This window comes from Geotrypetes seraphini, chromosome 3, assembly GCF_902459505.1.
Source record: "Geotrypetes seraphini chromosome 3, aGeoSer1.1, whole genome shotgun sequence".
NCBI classification, from domain to species: domain Eukaryota; kingdom Metazoa; phylum Chordata; class Amphibia; order Gymnophiona; family Dermophiidae; genus Geotrypetes; species Geotrypetes seraphini.
In genome coordinates this window covers 75,838,533-75,858,272 of record NC_047086.1, presented here as the reverse complement: position 1 = coordinate 75,858,272, position 19,740 = coordinate 75,838,533, and the positions used below count along the sequence as shown (strand labels likewise).

General features: G+C 43.3%; 1 protein-coding gene across 1 annotated transcript in view; it reads left to right on the top strand.

The window, feature by feature from the left end:
- DLGAP2 (DLG associated protein 2) overlaps positions 1-19,740 on the top strand; it is a 1,086,744-nt gene that overhangs the window by 845,035 nt on the left and 221,969 nt on the right. Inside the window, exon 5 of the mRNA XM_033938644.1 lies at positions 17,110-17,257. Coding sequence (XP_033794535.1) covers positions 17,110-17,257 — 148 coding nt within the window. The remainder of the gene's footprint in view (positions 1-17,109; positions 17,258-19,740) is intronic.

Genomic DNA, 19,740 nt, shown 5'->3' with positions numbered 1-19,740 from the left:
CTCTTTTACAAAGGTGCGCTAAGCGTTTTAACGCAGATTTAGTGTGCGCTAAATCAACACGTGCACTAACCGCTAATGCGTCCATAGGATAACATGCACACATTAGCGTTTAGCTAAAAAAGAGGGGGTATGTATTCAGGAGGCAGTAAGTATATCTATGCTAATGATCCCTACACTTACCACACCGTAAAGTATTTTTAGGTGCTTTAAATATATGGAGGAATGTTGGTAATTCTTTCATTGGTTAGTGCCAGGGCTGTGGAGTTTGGAGTCGGAAGCAATTTTGGGTAGAATTAGAGTTGATAAAAATGTACCGACTCCGACTCTAGCTTCAACATAAAAACGTACAATATTACAATATACGGTAAATTTATCATTTTAAAAGTTAAATATTTACCAGCACTTTAGATCCAGAACAAATATATTTACTGGGGAATTCTATAAACGGTGCCTTAATTGCAGCTGCCTAGCGATGCTTAAGTTTAGGATCCACCTAATTTTTAGGGTTTATTTTTTAATTGGCTTAATCAGTGTGGTAATTGACCATGCCCGTTTTCAGCCAATCAAAAAGAAAACATTAATTAAGCAATTTAAGAGATGACGATGAGCTCTTAGGATACCTAGTGATGCCTAAGTGGAGGCATCCTCCCATGCCTAAGGACACCTATCTTAAACAATAGGTATAGTTATTGGCGGAAAATAGGCGCGGTTTACTTGGCATTGTTAGACATAGGTGCTACCAAATTAGGCTAGTGAAAAACTGGCCTAATGGAGCTAAGTCTGCTTAGGCGCTGCTAGGTATGATTCTATAAAGTAGGCACCGTCTTTTTGATTGGCAAATGTGTAGGAATTGGAGTCGAAGTCAAAGTCTGACTCAATGGTTTGGTGTACTAACTCCACAGCCCCGGTTAGTGCACAGGCTGTGCATTAATTTTTGAATTTAGCATTCAGTAAGTGCAAAACTGTACCATACTTTAGTAGACAGATCGCATAGTGTAAGGTTTCTGAGGATCCATACCTGGAGAGAACATATCAACACTTTCTTTTTTTAATTTGTGGTCCCTAACTTGGATTCTATAACATCTATGTATCTTTATTAATGATTACCTTATTTTTCCCCACAAAACTGTAAATTCTTGGCACTTCAGATTATTGTCAAAAGTAACACCTAGGGCTTCTTTTACAAAGGTGCACCAAGGGGCTCATAATCGAAAGACAAAAACGTCCAAAAAACGGCCTAAGTCGGCACTTGGACGAACATTGTCCAAATACGTCCAAGTGCCAATAATAAAAACGGGTTTTGGACGTATTTCTAAACGACCTAGTGCTGCTAAATGACCAAAGCTAAATGGGGTGTTTCAGGAGGAGTGTTGAGGGCGGGAGTTGGGCGGATGTGGGCAGGCTTAATCTTAGTCATACAGCATGTTATAATCGAAAGTTATATAGCCCAGGATCGACGGAACTTGGACGTTGTGATGTAGACCATGTAAAACATGGTCCATCACTTTGCAGACCCCTCCCACGTCCAACAGGGCTTGTTCTAGGCATTTTTGACTTGGACGAAAAGTTGGACGAAAATGTGGTATAAAGAGGGACGATTTAGTGACTTGGACGATCAGAACGGCAGGATGTATAGTTAAGACGATTTTCGGGGAAAAAAAAGTTTGGATGTAGTTTTCGAAAATGTGTCCTAAGCTGGTTTTTTTTACTTTGGATGACTTGCGACTTAGACGGAAACGGACTTAGACATCCCTTTCGATTATGCCCCTCTAAGCGTTTTAGCGCGTGCTAACCACGCGCTAAACGCTAACACGTGCATGTTAGTGTATGGACGCATTAGCAGTTAGCGTGTGCATATATTTAGCGTGCTAAAATGCATAGTGAACCGTAGTAAAACAGGGGGCTAGTATTTTCACACTCTATCTGGATAGTACTGCTTAATACAGGCATATAGATAAATGCTTATATCTGGCCCTACCTTGGTTCTTTTTCCCCTCCTTCCCTTGCGGGTTCTGAAACAGGCTTATTGTTATAAAGATAATTGAATGCATGCTCAGAAAATATAAGCTGCAAAATATATTGGAGATCCCTGAAGGTACAACATACACTCAGATGTTTGAACCAAAAACATTAATTGAAATGCATTGCAATCTTTGAGCAGGATGTTATATTCCAGGAAAAGATAGCGGCAGAATATTACATTGAGGTTTTGGCTTAACTATTAATTTTTTATTATCAAATGCCAAAAGGAATGCCACCGAGAGGTTAGAAAAGCAAAAGGGAAATATGAAGAGGGGCTGGCCAGGGAGGCGAAAAACTTCAAGGCATTCTTCAGTTACGTAAAGGGGAAGCGACCAGCGAGAGAGGAGGTGGGGCCGTTGGACGATGGGGATAGGAAGGGAGTGATCAAGGAGGATAAAGAGGTAGCTGAGAGGTTGAACACGTTCTTCTCGTCGGTTTTCACGAGAGAAGACACATCTAATATACCAGACTCAGAGGAGCTCATGAGTGGGGAACAGGCTGAAAAATTAGAACACATAGAGGTAAGTAAGGAGGATGTCCTCAAGCAGATAGACAGGTTAAAATGCGGCAAATCGCCGGTCCCGGACGGGATCCACCCAAGGGTTCTGAAAGAACTAAGACAAGAAATAGCGGGCACAATCCAGCATGTTTGCAACCTATCCTTGAAAACTGGAGAGGTACCAGAGGACTGGAAATTGGCGAATGTCACACCTATCTTCAAGAAGGGATCGAGGGGTGACCCCGGAAACTACAGGCCGGTGAGCCTGACTTCAATTATAGGGAAGATGGTGGAAGCTATGATCAAGGATGGTATTTGCGAGCATATCGAGAGATATGGCCTACTGAGAACAAGCCAGCATGGATTCTGTAAGGGAAGGTCATGCTTAACGAACCTTCTGCACTTCTTTGAGGGAATAAGCAGTCGGGTGGACAATGGGGAACCTATAGACATCATTTACCTTGATTTTCAAAAGGCTTTCGACAAGGTGCCACATGAAAGGCTGCTTAGGAAACTGTGGAACCACGGGGTGGGAGGGGATGTGCACAGATGGATCGAACACTGGTTGTCGGGTAGACTGCAGAGGGTCGGAGTAAAGGGACAATACTCTGACTGGCGGGGAGTCACGAGCGGTGTGCCACAGGGATCGGTGCTGGGGCCGTTACTCTTCAACATATTTATCAATGACCTGGAAAAAGAGGCAAAGTGCGAGGTTATAAAATTTGCAGACGATACCAAACTGTGCGGCAGAGTTAGGTCTAGGGAGGAGTGTGAGGACCTGCAAAGGGACCTGGACAAGCTGGAAGATTGGGCAAACAAATGGCAAATGCGCTTTAACGTGGAAAAATGCAAGGTCATGCATATAGGTAAAAAGAACCCGCTGTTCAAATACAAATTGGGGGGGGCATTATTGGGAGACAGCAGTCTTGAGAGAGACTTGGGTGTGCTGGTAGATGCATCACTGAAGCCATCTGCACAGTGCGCAGCAGCCTCGAAAAAAGCCAACAGAATGCTGGGCATCATAAAGAGGGGCATAACAACCAGGACGCGGGAAGTCATCATGCCATTGTATAGAGCTATGGTGCGTCCACATCTGGAATACTGCGTTCAATATTGGTCGCCGTACCTCAAGAAGGACATGGCAGTGCTTGAGAGAGTCCAAAGGAGAGCAACGAAACTGGTAAGAGGGCTGGAACACTGCCCATATGCCGAGAGGTTGGATAGGCTGGGGCTCTTCTCTCCGGAAAAAAGGAGGCTCAGGGAAGATATGATAGAGACCTTCAAGATCATGAGGGGCATAGAGAGGGTGGATAGGGACAGATTCTTCAGGCTGAAGGGGTCAACAGGCACGAGAGGGCATTCGGAGAAACTGAAGGGAGATAGGTTCAGAACAAATGCAAGGAAGTTTTTCTTCACCCAAAGGGTCGTGGACACTTGGAATGCGCTACCGGAGGAAGTGATCAGGCAGAGTACGGTACAGGGATTCAAACAGGGATTGGACGGATTCCTGAGGGATAGGGGGATCGTGGGATACTGAGAGAGGTGCTGGGATGTAACACAGGTATAGAAAGCAAACCAAGTAATAAGTATAGAAATCCGACCAGGTCGTGCATGTGCAAGACCGGAGGGTTAGGACTTCGATGGGAAGATAAAACTCAATGGGAAACCAAAGTGGCAAGGGGGCCCCTTCTGGTGTCTCAGACAGGCCGTGACCTGTTCGGGCCGCCGCGGGAGCGGACTGCTGGGCAAGATGGACCTGTGGTCTGACCCAGCGGAGGCACTGCTTATGTTCTTATGTTCTAAATATATCTTATGTTCTAATAATGTCATATCCTTAAATATTGCATTGATAGAAAACCTTCTTTGAGGATTAACTTAGGGTTCCTTTTACTAAGGTGCGTTAGTGTTTTTAGCACGCTAACCCCATGCTACGTGCCAAGAGCTAACGCCAGCTCAATGTTGGCATTAGCATCTAGCTTGCGCGGCAATGCAGCGCGTGCTAAAACTGCTAGCGCAGCTTAGTAAAAGGAGCCCTTAATCTACATCCCGGAAAAAAATAAGTTTTAAAATAAGTCTGATTTCATAGTCTTATCTTGCTTTATATCATACAGTAGGCAAAAGATTAATTATATGATTATGAAAATGCTTTTCGACTACGAACAGCTTTCCCTTAATTTGATGATTGAGTTTAAGACATTTCCTGTATTCTCCTACATGAAAAACTGGTTGTTAAGACCCAGAAAACAAACAGTTTTTCATTCTTCCCATTGCAGCTGCTCAGCCAAGCTAGTTTCTTTTTTATCAATAAATTATCTCTCTCTAAGAAGTTAATTATGGTTCATGATAGCGGAAATACATAATAAATTGTATAGTTTCATAATAAATTACCACTTTTAAAGCAAGAAATTAGTTATTGATAAGTGGTTGTAATCATTTAGGGTTTGATTCACCCAAATTATGTTTGGTGTCTGAGGAACAAATAGAAACAGAGCATGAATTGTAGCTGTCCTAGAAAGTGATATTTGGGAACTTGTTAAAAATATATATATATAACCATTTACCATCGTCTGAGATAGGAGATATAGGGCTTCTTTTACTAAGGTGTGCTAAGACCATGTTTCATCTTATTACTGTGAATTACATTGGCTTCCTATAGAAGCTCGGGTGCTATTTAAGTTGGACTGTTTTTATAATAAAGTACTGTATGGATCAGCTCCTCCTTATTTGGTTAATAGATTCTTTTTAGTTTCATATAAACACAGCAGAAAAACTCATCCTTTGTTTAATTTTCCTTCTGTCCAAGGTTGTAGAAGTAAAAAAATGTCTTGATCATACACTAGCTTCTCACGACAAAGAATTTCGAGCGTAATTGCTCACAGCTTATTCTTATCATTTTAGAACACAGCTGAAGATTTATCTTTTTTTACAAATATCTGACTAATTAATTCATTTTGTATTATGCTTATGGTTAATAGTCTTTTGTAAACCGCGTTGAATTTGTGGTTACGCGGTCAACAAGCACAATGTAATGTTTTACAAAGGCGCGCTAAGCGTTTTAGCGCAGATTTAGCACATGAGAAATCAACATGTGCGCTAACCGCTAACGTGTCCATAGGATAGCATGAATGCGTTAGCGTTTAGCGTGTGTTTAGCGCGCACTAATATTTAGCATGCGCTAAAAAGCTTAGCACACCTTTGTAAAAGAGGGGGGTAAGTGTTTTAGCACATGCTAACCACATGCTAAACGCTAACACGTGCATGTTAGTCTATGGAAACAGCGTTTAGCGCGTGCATAGATTTAGTGCGCACTAAACATGCACTAAAACGCTTAGCGCACCTTAATAAAACAGGGAGTTAGAGGAGGAATTGCCATAGAGAATCTATTCATGCTCTCGTTCCAAACTAATGTTTTACAAAGGCGTGCTAAGCGTTTTAGCGCAGATTTAGCACATGGGAAATCAACATGTGCGCTAACCGCTAACGTGTCCATAGGATAGCACGAATGTGTTAGCGTTTAGCGTGTGTTTAGCGCGCACTAATATTTAGCATGCGCTAAAAAGCTTAGCACACCTTTGTAAAAGAGGGGGGGTAAGTGTTTTAGCACATGCTAACCACCTGCTAAACGCTAACACGTGCATGTTAGTCTATGGAAACAGCGTTTAGCGCGTGCATAGATTTAGCGCGCACTAAACATGCACTAAAACGCTTAGCGCACCTTAATAAAACAGGGAGTTAGAGGAGGAATTGCCATAGAGAATCTATTCATGCTCTCGTTCCAAACTAAAAATAACTCTTAGTTAAAACTAAGGGCGTAAGCTTCATCAGGAATGTTGTAGCAATTCTAGTTTTGTTTACTAAAGATGTCTAAAGATTTTTTCGTTATGAAGTCATAATATGTGGAACACTATTACATGTTAAACCCCCTATGGATCGTTATAAATGCTGGCTTTTCTTATTTATGATGGAATAGCCACGCAAATGATAACACGCAATTGGAAGAACTATGAACAACTTAACTTTCCTTTCTGGTGGGCGAACTTATGCTCCAGCTACAAATATGAAAAAATGAATGCTGAAATCTTGGGGCATAGTAATGTATTTAACTTGGTGTGGGGCCCATTGGCATCTTTTATTGCTTCTATATAGTTGTCATTTCTCTTTAATTTTTGTTTGATTTCCTTACACATCCAGGGTGGGAATGCATTAATATTTTAATTAAAACTAGGTTATTGGAAGATTATATGCATTTGTATTTTTGATTAATTAAGGGGGGAAATGATTGCTTTTGAATATTTGTAAGTTCAAAGTGCTTTTATTGATTTGTTATATGTTTAGTTACATGTGTATTGCACTGTCAATATTTGAAAATCAATAAAGATTTATTTAAAAAAAAAGATTTTTTTTCTTTTTGCAACAAGCAGTTTTGAACATTAAATCACGTTAAATACTACATATATGTTACAGATGCTATCGTCCCTGTAAGAAGTGGAACCTTAATGGTTACTACTAGTAACATTAGATGTCACAGCTCTCTATACTCATTCCAAACCGACATCCCCCAAATTACTTGTTCTCTGAAATATATATATGCCACTTTCATTCAGCTCCTTTCATACAGCTCTGTATATCCTCTGTATATATATATATTTACTGTAGTTTGAGGCACAAATATATATATATTTACTGTAGCTTGAGGCACAAATAACTTCGAACAAAAGCATTGTCCCAGCTCTGTAGATCAGTGGTATTCAACCCAGTCCTCAGGGACCACCTGGCCAGTTGGGTTTTCAGGATCTCTACAATGAATATGGATGACAAAGAATTTGAAAACCCGACTGTCCAGGTGGTCCCTGAGGACTGGGTTGAATACCACTGCTGTAGATCACGTTAGAATAATTTTGGTATTTTCAAATGGCTTGTCACTCAAAATCAATGTAACAAGCAAAAGAGGCTCCTGCCCAGTTATATCACTCTGAATATGTCAGCATAACCTCCATGATACTGTCCATGTAGTAACAAAGAAAGATACCAAGGACCCTTAAGTATGTGACTACAAAAATTCTCGTTTTATTGATGAACCCAACAAGGGCCCGGTTTTAGGGCAACGAGAAATTCTTTTTGTCCCATACTTGAGGGCCCTTGGTGCTTTTCTTTATTGTTGTGCAGTGTGTAAGACGAACACCAGATTCATCTGGTGTGATATAACATTAGCTGAGCTGAGGTCACCTGCTGGTAATATTTATTGGATGGTGGTGTGAGTGAAATGGGGGGGGGGGAACAGATGGTGAGGGGAATATATGAGGTGATGTCAAGGGTCTGTAGAATAAGAATTGATGAGTTTATAAGGCGAGGTAAGAAAGGGTTAATAGAGCTTGTTAAAAAAAAAAAAAAGGATTGGAGAGGTTTTTAAGATGATGGGGTGGAGCAGGAATGAGATTGGTTGGATGTTTGGGCAGGTTGGAGGGAGTTCTGTGAGGAAAGGGGAAGAGTACATTATCCCTCCCTCCCGATCAAACGCCTGGACGTACAGATATTTTTTTTTTAAGTATACTTTAGACATATTTTTTGAGAATGGATATTTGTACCCTGCCGACTTTGGGCGACTAGTGCCCTACATCCAAATCAGACTTGGACGTATGTTTTGATTAAGCCCTCCATATGCATTGGTATTAGATCCCTAGTACGTGTTGAATCAGGATAAAAACTTGTATGACAACAAACGTGTACTGTAACTTTGGCAAATTGTAACCTGTTAACTGTATATTATGTATGTCAGCCTGTAACCTGTTAGGAGCTCTTTGGGGAGAATGGGATAGAAAACAAATAACATAAATAAATACATATTTTTCAAACTGCCTGCCTGTATTACCCTATTAGCACTATACTACTACTATCACTACTACTACTACTTATCATTTTTATAGTGCTACTAGACATACGAAGTGCTGTGCACATAGAAACATAGAAACATAGAAACATAGAAAAAGACGGCAGATAAGGGCCGCGGCCCATCTAGTCTGCCCACCCCAATGACCCTCCCCTATTTATCTCTGTGCAGAGATCCCACGTGACGATCCCATTTCTTCTTAAAATCAGGCATGCTGCTTGCCTCGATCACCTGAAGTGGAAGTCTATTCCAGCGATCAATCACTCTTTCGGTGAAAAAGTATTTCCTGGTGTCGCCGTGCAATTTCCCGCCCCTGATTTTCCATGGATGTCCTCTTGTCGCCGTCGGACCTTTGAAAAAGAAGATATCTTCTTCTACCTCGATACGGCCCGTGAGGTATTTGAACGTCTCGATCATGTCTCCCCTCTCTCTGCGTTCCTCGAGTGAGTATAGCCGTAATTTATCCAGCCGTTCCTCGTACGGGAGATCCTTGAGTCCCGAGACCATCCGGGTGGCCATTCGCTGGACTGACTCAAGCCTCAGTACATCCTTGCGGTAATGAGGCCTCCAGAATTGTACACAGTATTCCAGATGAGGCCTCACCATGGATCTATACAATGGCATAATGACTTCAGGCTTGCGGCTGACGAAACTCCTACGTATACATCCTATGATCTGCCTAGCCTTAGATGAAGCCCGCTCCACTTGATTGGCAGTCTTCATGTCTTCACTGATGATTACCCCCAAGTCCCGTTCTGCAACAGTCCTTGCTAGGATCTCGCCATTTAGGGTGTAAGTCTCGCATGGATTTTGACTGCCAAGGTGCATGACTTTGCATTTCTTGGCATTGAAGCTCAGTTGCCAGGTCCTAGACCATTGCTCCAATAGGAGTAGGTCGTGTTTCATATTGTCCGTTGTGCTCTTGCTTGTTATGTTACACAGTTTGGCGTCATCGGCGAATAACGTTATTTTACCGCGAAGCCCCTCAGTCAAGTCTCTTATAAAGATATTGAAAAGGATCGGGCCCAAGACCGAGCCCTGCGGCACTCCGCTGATCACTGCCGTCGTTACAGAAGGGGTGCCGTTTACCACCACCCTCTGAAGCCTACCACCAAGCCAGTCCCCAACCCATTTAGTCAAAGTGTCACCTAATCCTATAGAACTCATTTTGCACAATAACCTGCGGTGGGGGACACTATCAAATGCTTTGCTGAAGTCCAAGTATACAATGTCCAAGGACTCTCCAACATCGAGCTTCCCCGTCACCCAGTCAAAGAAGCTGATCAAGTTGGATTGGCAGGATTTCCCCTTGGTAAATCCATGCTGACGGGGATCCCGCAGATTCTCCTCATCCAGGATCATATCTAATTGGTGTTTGATTAGAGTTTCCATTAGTTTGCTCACTATTGATGTGAGACTCACTGGTCTGTAGTTCTCAGCCTCTGTCCTGCAACCTTTTTTGTGGAGTGGAATGACGTTAGCCGTTTTCCAGTCCAACGGGACTCTACCTGTACTAAGGGAAAGATTGAAGAGCACGGATAGTGGTTCCGCCAGGACGTCCCTTAACTCCCTGAGCACCCTGGGGTGTAGGTTGTCTGGCCCCATTGCTTTGTTAACCTTGAGTTTTGACAACTCACAGTAGACACTAAATGGGTCTACTGAGCCATCCTTTTTTTGTTGTTGAGGGCCGGAACCTGGCGCCTCGCGGGTGAAGACCGAACAGAAGTATTCGTTTAACAGTTCAGCTTTTTCCGAGTCTGCTTCTACATAGGTCCTGTCTGGTTTCTTAAGGCGTACTATCCCGCTTGTGCTGCGGTTTCTGTCGCTAATGTACCTGAAGAAGGATTTATCGCCCTTCTTGATGTTCTTTGCTAAAGTTTCCTCCATTCGGATTTTGACCTCTCTAACTGCTGTTTTGACGGCTCTTGCCGTAGTCAAATAGACTTCTCTAGAGTCCTGAGATCCTTTATGTTTGTAGGAGATGAACGCTTTTTTCTTCTCTTTTATGAGGTCCGAGATCTCCGCAGAGAACCATTGTGGCTTATTGTTCCTACGCCGTTTACTCACTGATTTTATATAGCGATTTGTCGCCTCCTGAATGGTAGCTTTCAGAGTTGACCACAGTTCCTCTACGTTATCTGTTCCTGCTTGGTTTTGTAGTGCTTGATGGATGAAATCCCCCATACCCTCAAAGTTGGCATTCTTGAAGCTAAGGACCCTGGTCAATGTGTTAGTTTTGGCGAAACCCTTCCTGAGCTTGAACCATATCATATTGTGGTCGCTGGAGGCCAACTTGTCGCCCACTGAGACCTCAGTGACACTTCCATCATTGGTAAGCAATAGGTCCAGTATTGCATGTTCCCTCGTTGGCTCCAATACCAGTTGCCTCAGTTTAGCTCCCTTTATAGAGTTCAATAGTCTCCTGCTGCTGCTGGATGCAGAGGAAAGTGTATTCCAATCCACATCAGGCATGTTGAAGTCTCCTAACAACACTGTATCCCCACGCAAGGTGATATTCTCTATGTCAGTGATTAGTTCTATATCTATGTCATCCTGTTGCCTTGGGGGTCTGTAAACTATGCCAAGATATAGGCATTTGTCATTTCCTCTGGCCAAATTTACCCAAAGGGATTCCCCTGTGTACCTGATATCTATGATTCTGGTGACTTTAATATCATCCTTAGTGTATAATGCTACACCACCTCCCATTCTGCCCTCCCTGTCTTGGCGAAGGAGGTTGTATCCTGGTATCACCATGTTCCACCCATGGGAGTCGGTGAGCCAGGTCTCAGATATCGCCACCACATCCAGGTCAGCGTTTCTCATTTCAGTCTCAAGTTCCAGGATCTTGTTGCCCAAACTAAGGGCGTTGATGTACATAGCCCTCCATGTAGCATGTTTGCTATGCCTCCCTAGGGCTGTTCCTGCTTGAGCTGCGTGGACCTTTTCAGTACTACTTGTAGTTTGTGTACCTTCCCTAGACCCAGTATTGCAAAGTGTACCTACCCTAGGTTCGAAAGTGTTTGTACTCTGTGGGGGAATAACTGTTTGAGCTACTTTAATTCTTTTAGTACAGCTTGCAATGTGTGTACCCTCCCTAGACCCGGAATTACAGTGTGAACCTACCTTAGACTTAGAAATGTGTGTACTCACCCCATACTTAGAAATGTGTTTACTCATCACATTCCCAGGCCCAGAATTGCGGTGTTTGCTTACCCCAGTCTCAGAGAAATATTGATGACATATCTCGTCAGATAGGTTGTTTGTGTTTGTGCTTGTACCCTCCCCCAACATACCTAGTTTAAAGCCTTGTGAAGTAGGCGGGCCAGTCGGTGTCCAAGGACGTTCTTCCCTCTTCTGGTCAGGTGTAGCCCATCTGGTCCCTTTAGTCCTAGTAGTGTCTCTCCATGTTGCAGGAACCCGAAGTTCATCTCCTTGCACCAATCTCGCAGCCAGTCGTTAGTCCTCTGGATGCGATCCTCCCTGGCTCTGCCCTTGCCCCTTACAGGGAGGATCGAGGAGAAGACCACCTGTGCATCCATCCTCCTCAGCTTCTCACCCAGGGCTCTGAAATCTGCTGGTATGCTATCCTGGGTGCTCCTGGCGGTGTTGTTTGTTCCGACGTGGATAAGGATCATGGGGAAGTGGTCCTGAGGTTTGATGAGTCTATCCAGGCAAGCGGTTACATCCCGGATCCTGGCCCCTGGCAAACAGCAAACCTCTCTTGATTGCAAGTCTGGTCTGCAGATTGGTCCCTCGGTGCCCCTCAGTAGCGAATCTCCTATGACAACCACTCTGCGCTTCCTAGGGATGGTTCGATCTGGTGTCTCTGGAACTGGAATCTCCTGTTGATCATCTCTCTGTACCTCGTTGTCAGGTTCGTCCTGTAGTAGTTGGAATCTGTTCTTCAAGGTGATCTGCGGGGTCGATGTAGAACAGCCCTGTGTTTGAGAGAAAGAGACAGAAGGTGAGGAAGGTCTTCTGCGTTTTCCTGTGGAGGAAGTCACCAGTTGCCAGGAGTCAGTGTCCCCAGCCTCCTCCTGTATTCCGATGGTTGGTCTGGAGGTATCAGGATTGGTAGTTTGTTTGGGTGTCGCGGGTATGGTCACATTTGGTTCCTGTTTGGTGATCTGGGACAGTTCCTGGATGACGCCGTCGATGAAGGTCTCGTCGTCTCGAATGCTTCTTAAGCGCTGGACCTCCTCTCTCAGGTTCCTCAGCTCCAGGAAAAGGCTGCCATCTAGTTGATCCGTTACATCTGTCTGTGTAGCAACTGTAGACATCTTCGAGGGGATGGCCTCGGTCTGCACAGAGACCTCCTTACTCCGTCCTGGCTGCCCCTCCATCTGCACATGTGCCGTAGCCACCCCCTGGATACCCTCGGCGACTGTACTGCCTGTCTTGATTGAAGTCTTGCTACCACTGGTTCTACCTGCCATTTTAGAAGATGTAAATTAATTAATTAGAAATCCCCCTTTTTTTTTTTTTTTTTTAGATAGTTATAGTTTTTTATTATAGGTTAGATAGTGTTGAGGTTATAGGTTAGCTAGTGTTGAGGTTTAAGAGATATAGTCAGTAGTCAGATGATTGTTAGTTAAGACTGTCTTTCTCTTAGTAGGCTAGGGAGGTCTAAAAGGTTGAGGAAAGTGACTGGTGTGGTCTGCCTGCTTAGCGTGAAAGTTGTAGGTGTTTGCTGGTTTGGTAGAGAGTGGAAAGATTTGTTAGAAAGTTGGAAGTTTAGATTGTAGTTAATTAGGTAGTTAGCAGTTGTAGAAGCTCAAGTACAGATTAAAGTTGAAGGTTATTCCTTTGAGGCCCTTCGCAAAGGCGCTCTCGCTAAGGTGAGCGCCTTTGCCGCTCACCTTTGCCGCGCGCCGAACGGCTGCGCGCCGTTGGCTCGACCCCTTTTATGGGGGAGTCAGCTGGTGACGTCGGGGGGTGGGCGGAGCTATCTCCCGCCTCTTTCCCCTCGACTCTGCTCCTGTCCTGCTCCTGTCCTGCTGCTTTCTCCTCTGCCTGCTCGGCTGCTTTCCCTCGCTCTGCTCTCCTTACTTTTGTCCCCCTCTGCACAGTCTGCCTCTCTCTCCGCTTCACTGAACTCGCTCAGACTGCCTCTCTCCCTGCAGCTACTCGCTATCCCCGCTGGCTTCCACCTACTCTCCACGTGCTTCGGGTCAGCTAAAACTGCACAGCACCTCCTAAATGCAGTAAAAGAAAAAGAAAAAGAAAACAGTTAACAATCAGGCCAGGCTCTTTGCATAAGATTTCAAAGTTCAAGTTTGTACAGTATATACTTAGGGCTCCTTTTACTAAGTTGCGTTAGCCTTTTTAGCGCATGCAGCATTTTAGTGTGCACTAAACCTGCGCTACGCGGCTAGAACTAATGCCAGCTCAATACTGGTGTTAGCATCTAACGCGCATGGCAATTTAGCGCACGCCATTCCACACATTAATGCCCTAACGCGGATTAGTAAAAGGAGCCCTGAAAGTAGGATTACCTTTGTTGGGTCCTAGACAAAAAGCACAATAGACCCTAGACAAAAGAACATATGGACCTCTCAGCATACTTCGGGCACTTGTAAATCCTGGTGCCCAAGTTGAGTGCACAACCCTGGAATTCTGTAACACTGTACCTAAAATTTTAGAGCTTCCCTAATTTGCCCATGTCTTTCCCATGGCCAGAGAAAACCATAAAAAATTCTGTGGAGTGACGATGTTCCTAAATGGACTTTATTTGAAAGTGTCAAAGTTCCAAAGATACACTGAAATCATCCACATAAAATAATTCCATCCATATAAAAGTAAATCATACACATAAGAGCCTTAAAGGACCTAGTCCGCTAGGGATACTGGACCCAACACGGTCTGCGTTTCGACAATAAATCTTCTTCAGGGGTTACCTGGGGGTCCTATAAAGGTGAGTACATGGGAAACAATTGTGTGGTGAGCCGGAAGTGGGACACCGCTTGTCGAAACGTGGACCGTGTTGGGTCCTGTATCCCTAGCGGACTAGGTCTTTAGACTTAGTGGGGATGGGCGGACCCGCTATGCCTTAGGCCTGATTGGTCCAGGCTTCTAGAGCCGGGATGGGCCGGGAAGGGGCGGGTCCGCCTCATTTCGATGAGGCGGGCCTGCCGGCTGGACGGGCAAGACCCGTCTGGCCAAAAGAAAAGACCTTTGCTTCTTTGAATTCTGCCTAATATTGTTTAAAAATTGTTTCACTTGTTTTATGACTAGAACATTATCTGAAAAGACTTAAAAGATTAAGATCATTAACAAAAATTAAACTAATTAACTAAATGAAAATGAACTAATAATATATATATCAGAATGAAATTATGATCTATGATTACATAAGAAACAGATGAAATTATTTCAGTTCAAAGAAAAAATGTGTATATTTGTGTGAAAAAAATCAGAATTTATTTGAAATTAGTTTCTCATTAACAGTGATTATAGGGATATAATTATAAAGCATGTTCTGTTTGTAAAATCTCTTTGCATGTACAAAAGGGTTTTTGTAAAATTGCATGACATATATGCATATAAAAAGTACACAAATGGAATGTGTGTACCTACTTTTTTGCAATCTGGGCCGAATTCTCATATGCTGCTGAACATTAAGCATCAGGAAGATCCAAAGCCTGTACTCTATAAAGGGTTAATAGAATATTAACATAAGAACATAAGAATTGCCATACTGGGACAGACCGAAGATCCATCAAGCCCAGTATCCTATTTTCAACAGTGGCTAACCCAACCCAAGTCCCAAGCACCTAGCTAGATCCCAAGTAGCAAAACAGATTCTATGCTATACTAACATAGCATGCAAGGTTCGCCCAAGGCCAGCATTAGAGGTGACCCCCAGGTCACTGAAGGCCCCCAAACTTGACTAAAGTTGGAAGAGGGACAACATGCAAGCAAGCTTTGAGGTTCCCCTCCCTAGCATCTGCCCAGGGCACCTTCATGTCTAGCATCAACCCTGGTTGCGCCTAACTTTCTGTACTGTATTTATACATGGTTCTATTAGGTGTAAGTCTGCTGCCCAAAGTTAGGCATGAGTAGGCATTTTTTAAAATAACGGGGCACCTAACTTGTGACAGCCCTTCTATGGCCATGCACCCTTTGGTTGCACGTGGGAGAAGTTAAGCACCATATTATAGAATAGTGCACTAGATCTGTGTGCAGTTCCTATTAAGTGCTTTTTAACCCCAATTAAGTGCCTAATTGATAATTCGCTATCACCCATTAATCAATTGAGTTGTATGTAGATCTTGGATCCGCATGCAAGTTCCTGGTGCCCAACTGTGGGCAAACAATGTAGAATTCAGGGGTCTGTGTGTAGACATTCCCAGGGCTGTAGTTTGGAAGCAGTGAGAGCAGAGTTGTGACACTTTATAAAATATAAATCTACATGCATAGGGCCTGATTCTATATATGGCACTTAAAAAAGCGGCACCAATCAGGATGGTATTTAGTGCAATTCCATAAAAGTTATGCACATCTTATAGAATAACGCTTAGTGCCAGTGTTTGTTATAACTTTTAGGCAACACATTGAGTCCAAGGAAAACCAGGCCTAAATGCACCTAAATTCTGCATAGATCAGGTGTATTCTATAACAGTGTGCATAACTTTTAGGAATACCCATGATCTACCCATGATCCTCCCCTGGCCAAGCCACCTTTTCAGAAATGTACGTGCATAAATGACCTTGTAACAGTACATGTCGTTTCCATGGCACATACAGTACTTTCATTGTACATGAGCACATGGGCAGAGTTTGGTTGGATTGTGAATGGTGCCAGCAAACAGACATGTAGCTTATAGTATACTATAATTTACCTATGTTCTTCCATAATGTAGGAACGGTCATTCACACCCTTTAAAGGGGTATTTTTTTGCTGCCTTAAACTAGGATTCTAGTTATAAAATTGCCTTGATAGAGGGTGACTTTATCAGAAGCCAGTGGTGGCAATTCTATAAACCTATACCAAGATTTAAGTGCCCCCAATTCCATTCATTTAGCGCTAATTCTATAACAACATCTGGGCACCAAGATTCCATTATAGAATGAGTGCAAGTTGGCACTAATGTACCTCAATTAGATGACAACAATTATGCCAAGTCAATGGTAGTCATAAATGGCGGTGCCTAATTTTGCCCTGAAGTGCACATAATTTAGAGCAGGGGTATCCAACCTGTGACCCGAGGGCCGCATGCGGCCCCGTGAAGTATTTTGTGCAGCCCCGGTCGAGGGTGATATGGCGTTTTCCTCTGCTGCCCTCGAGTGTTTACCATCTTGCCGGTTCCCTCCTCTGTCTTGCTGCAGCGTTTGCCCATTTGTGTGGCTCCAGAAATTTATTTTTCAGCCAATGCGGTCCAGGGAAGCCAAAAGGTTGGACACCCCTGACTTAGAGCATTCTATACGCTCCACTCACATGTGCCCCCTTGTTGTTGTGTCATTAAATGCAACACCATCAACAGATGAAGCTGAGGTGATACCAAGGCAATGGACCTGCATCTGCATTTTATTTATGCCATTTTTTATTTTTTTTTTGCCATTTCATGATTGCCATTTGTATTCAATTCATGTTTAATTACAGTAACATTTATTTGCATTTCTAAACATGATGCATTTTCCGTGATTCAGAGTTTAATTAATAATAGATCACCTATCCCATCCCCTCCTTATTTTGCAGCCAGAGCTATATACAAGCTGCAAGTGAAATGCCTGCTGGACACATATTGGATCCATCGGTGAACTACAACTCTCCAAAGTTCCGATCAAGGAACCAGAGCTATATGAGGGCCGTGAGCACACTCAGTCAGGCCAGCTGCGTCAGTCAGGTTAGAATCTATCTTTAACACTTTTTCCCTTAAGTAGGCCGTCTAGATCAAGGCTTCCCAAAGGTTGTCCTGGCAACACTACAGCCAATAGGGTTTTCAAGATATCCACAGTGAATAGTCATGAGATAATTGCGCATAGGTTGTATCTCTAATGTATGTAGACATCTCATACCTATTCACTATAGATATCCTTGAGAACTTAATTGGCTTTAGGATAATGTGGAAAAGCTTATAAAACTTTGGCAGAACCTGATCATTTAATTTAATTAATTTGCCATTGTGGGTCTATTGAATTCAGTTATGTTTCTAAATATTTTCAGAAACATGACGACAGATAAAGGCTAAATGGCCCATTCAGTCTGCCCATTGCAGAATCTAGTTTCACAGGAGAGCAAGCAAAATTTTAAATAAGGCTTTCTCCATACGCTTGTCACATATTGGTGTTCAGAGGGACATTTTCAGTTGATGTATATCCCATTCAGTAAAAATATACTTGTTAGTGTGTACTTATACAGTTGCAAAGTTAGAAGTTCTATTCTGACTTAAGAAAATGGAGAGTTAGTTCTCTAGAGCTTGTCAAGAAATGTATTAAGTCAATCCAATGCAAAGGTATCTATCGCCTTATTGTTAGTTTATATATTTATTTGTATTTTGGGAACAATTCTATAATTGAGTGCTATGATTTGTGCATGCAGATGCTGCTCACTGTGGCCCATATTACAGTATATAAACAGTTGCATTTGTTTTAAGGTGCCAGTAGGCGTCCTAACAGCGCCTAAGCTAAGTGGAAAATGCAGTTTAAATGACATTTAAACTGATTTTCAACCTAAAAAAACAATGCTGGTATTGCACCTCCATAGGTGCTTTATGGCACCTAATGCCACTGTAGGCATGACTAACACCAGAAGTAGCATTAGCCACCTATGGAGGCATGATTCACGTCAAAGGTAGGCGCTGGAAATGTAGGCCTTTAAATCCTGGCCTATATTTCTGGTGCCTACCTTTGCTGGAGGCACAATTCTCTAAACAGCAGTATCACGTGATTGACACGCGATCGGCGCCCACTTGTAAGGTGGCCGCCAACAATGCACTGATTATTTATTTATTTTAAAAATTTATGAATCGCTTAAATCTAAGCGATGTACAAAACATTTACATGCATAATTTCAAGCAAACAAACAAACATTATAAAATGCAATAAACAAGTCAATTTTTCCCCACAAATTTCCTTAATATAGAATTCTTTAAATCTAAAACATAGGAGGGGCCTTAAGCAACCTGTGCCATTCAGAGTCTTGGGCCCCTCCCTGGCACATCCCACCGGGAAGGGGAAGGCCCACCATTTTGTAAGAGGCAGGCCTTCCAGCCAGAGCAGGTAGGCACTTTCCTCCGGCCCGACTTCTTGAATAAGATAGGGAGGATCAGGGGTTAGTCGGAGGAGGGGTGAGCGATAGTGAGAGAGAATGGGAATCTCTCCCACTGCGGGGGGATGTGTTTAGAGTCGGGGGCAAAGGGGGAGTAGTTGGGGGGGTTGGGCAATGGCAGGAGAGAGGGGGGGTTGTTAGCAGTGTTGTATGACTGTGCGATGTGGCAGGAGAGAATGGGCATCTCTCCTGCCAATCTTCAATTTGGAAGGTTTTTTATATTTTAATACTTTTTGGGGGGTGGGGAGTCTGAGCTTTCAAACCTTACTTTCCTGTCAGTGCCTGACCCAATCAATGCTCAGGCACTGATCAGAAAGTAAGGCTACAACATCTCAGACCTGTTGGCAAATTTTGGCCGCATATGTGGCACAATGAGGTTAGGGAATCACTTGGCAAATATAGAGAATCGCTCAGAGTGCTCATTTGTATTACATTTGCATGGCAATATCGGAAACTGCTAGAAAACTCAGAAAAGACCATGGTAAGCAATTTTGATAATCTGCTGCTACAATACATGCACGCTAAACCGGCTGGAACTGGTTTAGCAAGCACATTAAAGGCTCATTTTAGTTTTGAGAATCTTCCCCTAAGTGAGGGATTTTTCTGTGCCAATTTTTGGGATGTCATAAGAACATAAGCATTGCCTCTGCCGGGTCAGACCAGGGGTCCATCGTGCCCGGCAGTCCGCTCCCGCGGCGGCCCTCCAGGTCCATGACCTGAAAGTTTTCCCTACCTAACCTAAAATGTCCATACCCTATTCGCTCAATGTCCTGTAAGGTAAACCTCTATCTGTACCCTGTTATCCCCTTCGCTTCCAGGAAGTCATCCAGTCCCTTTTTGAACCCCAGAATTGTACTCTGTCTTATCACCTCTCCGGGAAGCGCGTTCCAGGTGTCTACCACCTGTTGAGTGAAGAAGAACTTCCTTGCATTCGTTATGAATCTGTCTCCTCTCAGTTTTTCTGAATGACCTCTTGTTTTAGTTGTCCCCGCTAGTCTAAAGAATCTGTCCCTCTCCACCTTCTCTATGCCTTTCATGATTTTATAAGTCTCTATCATG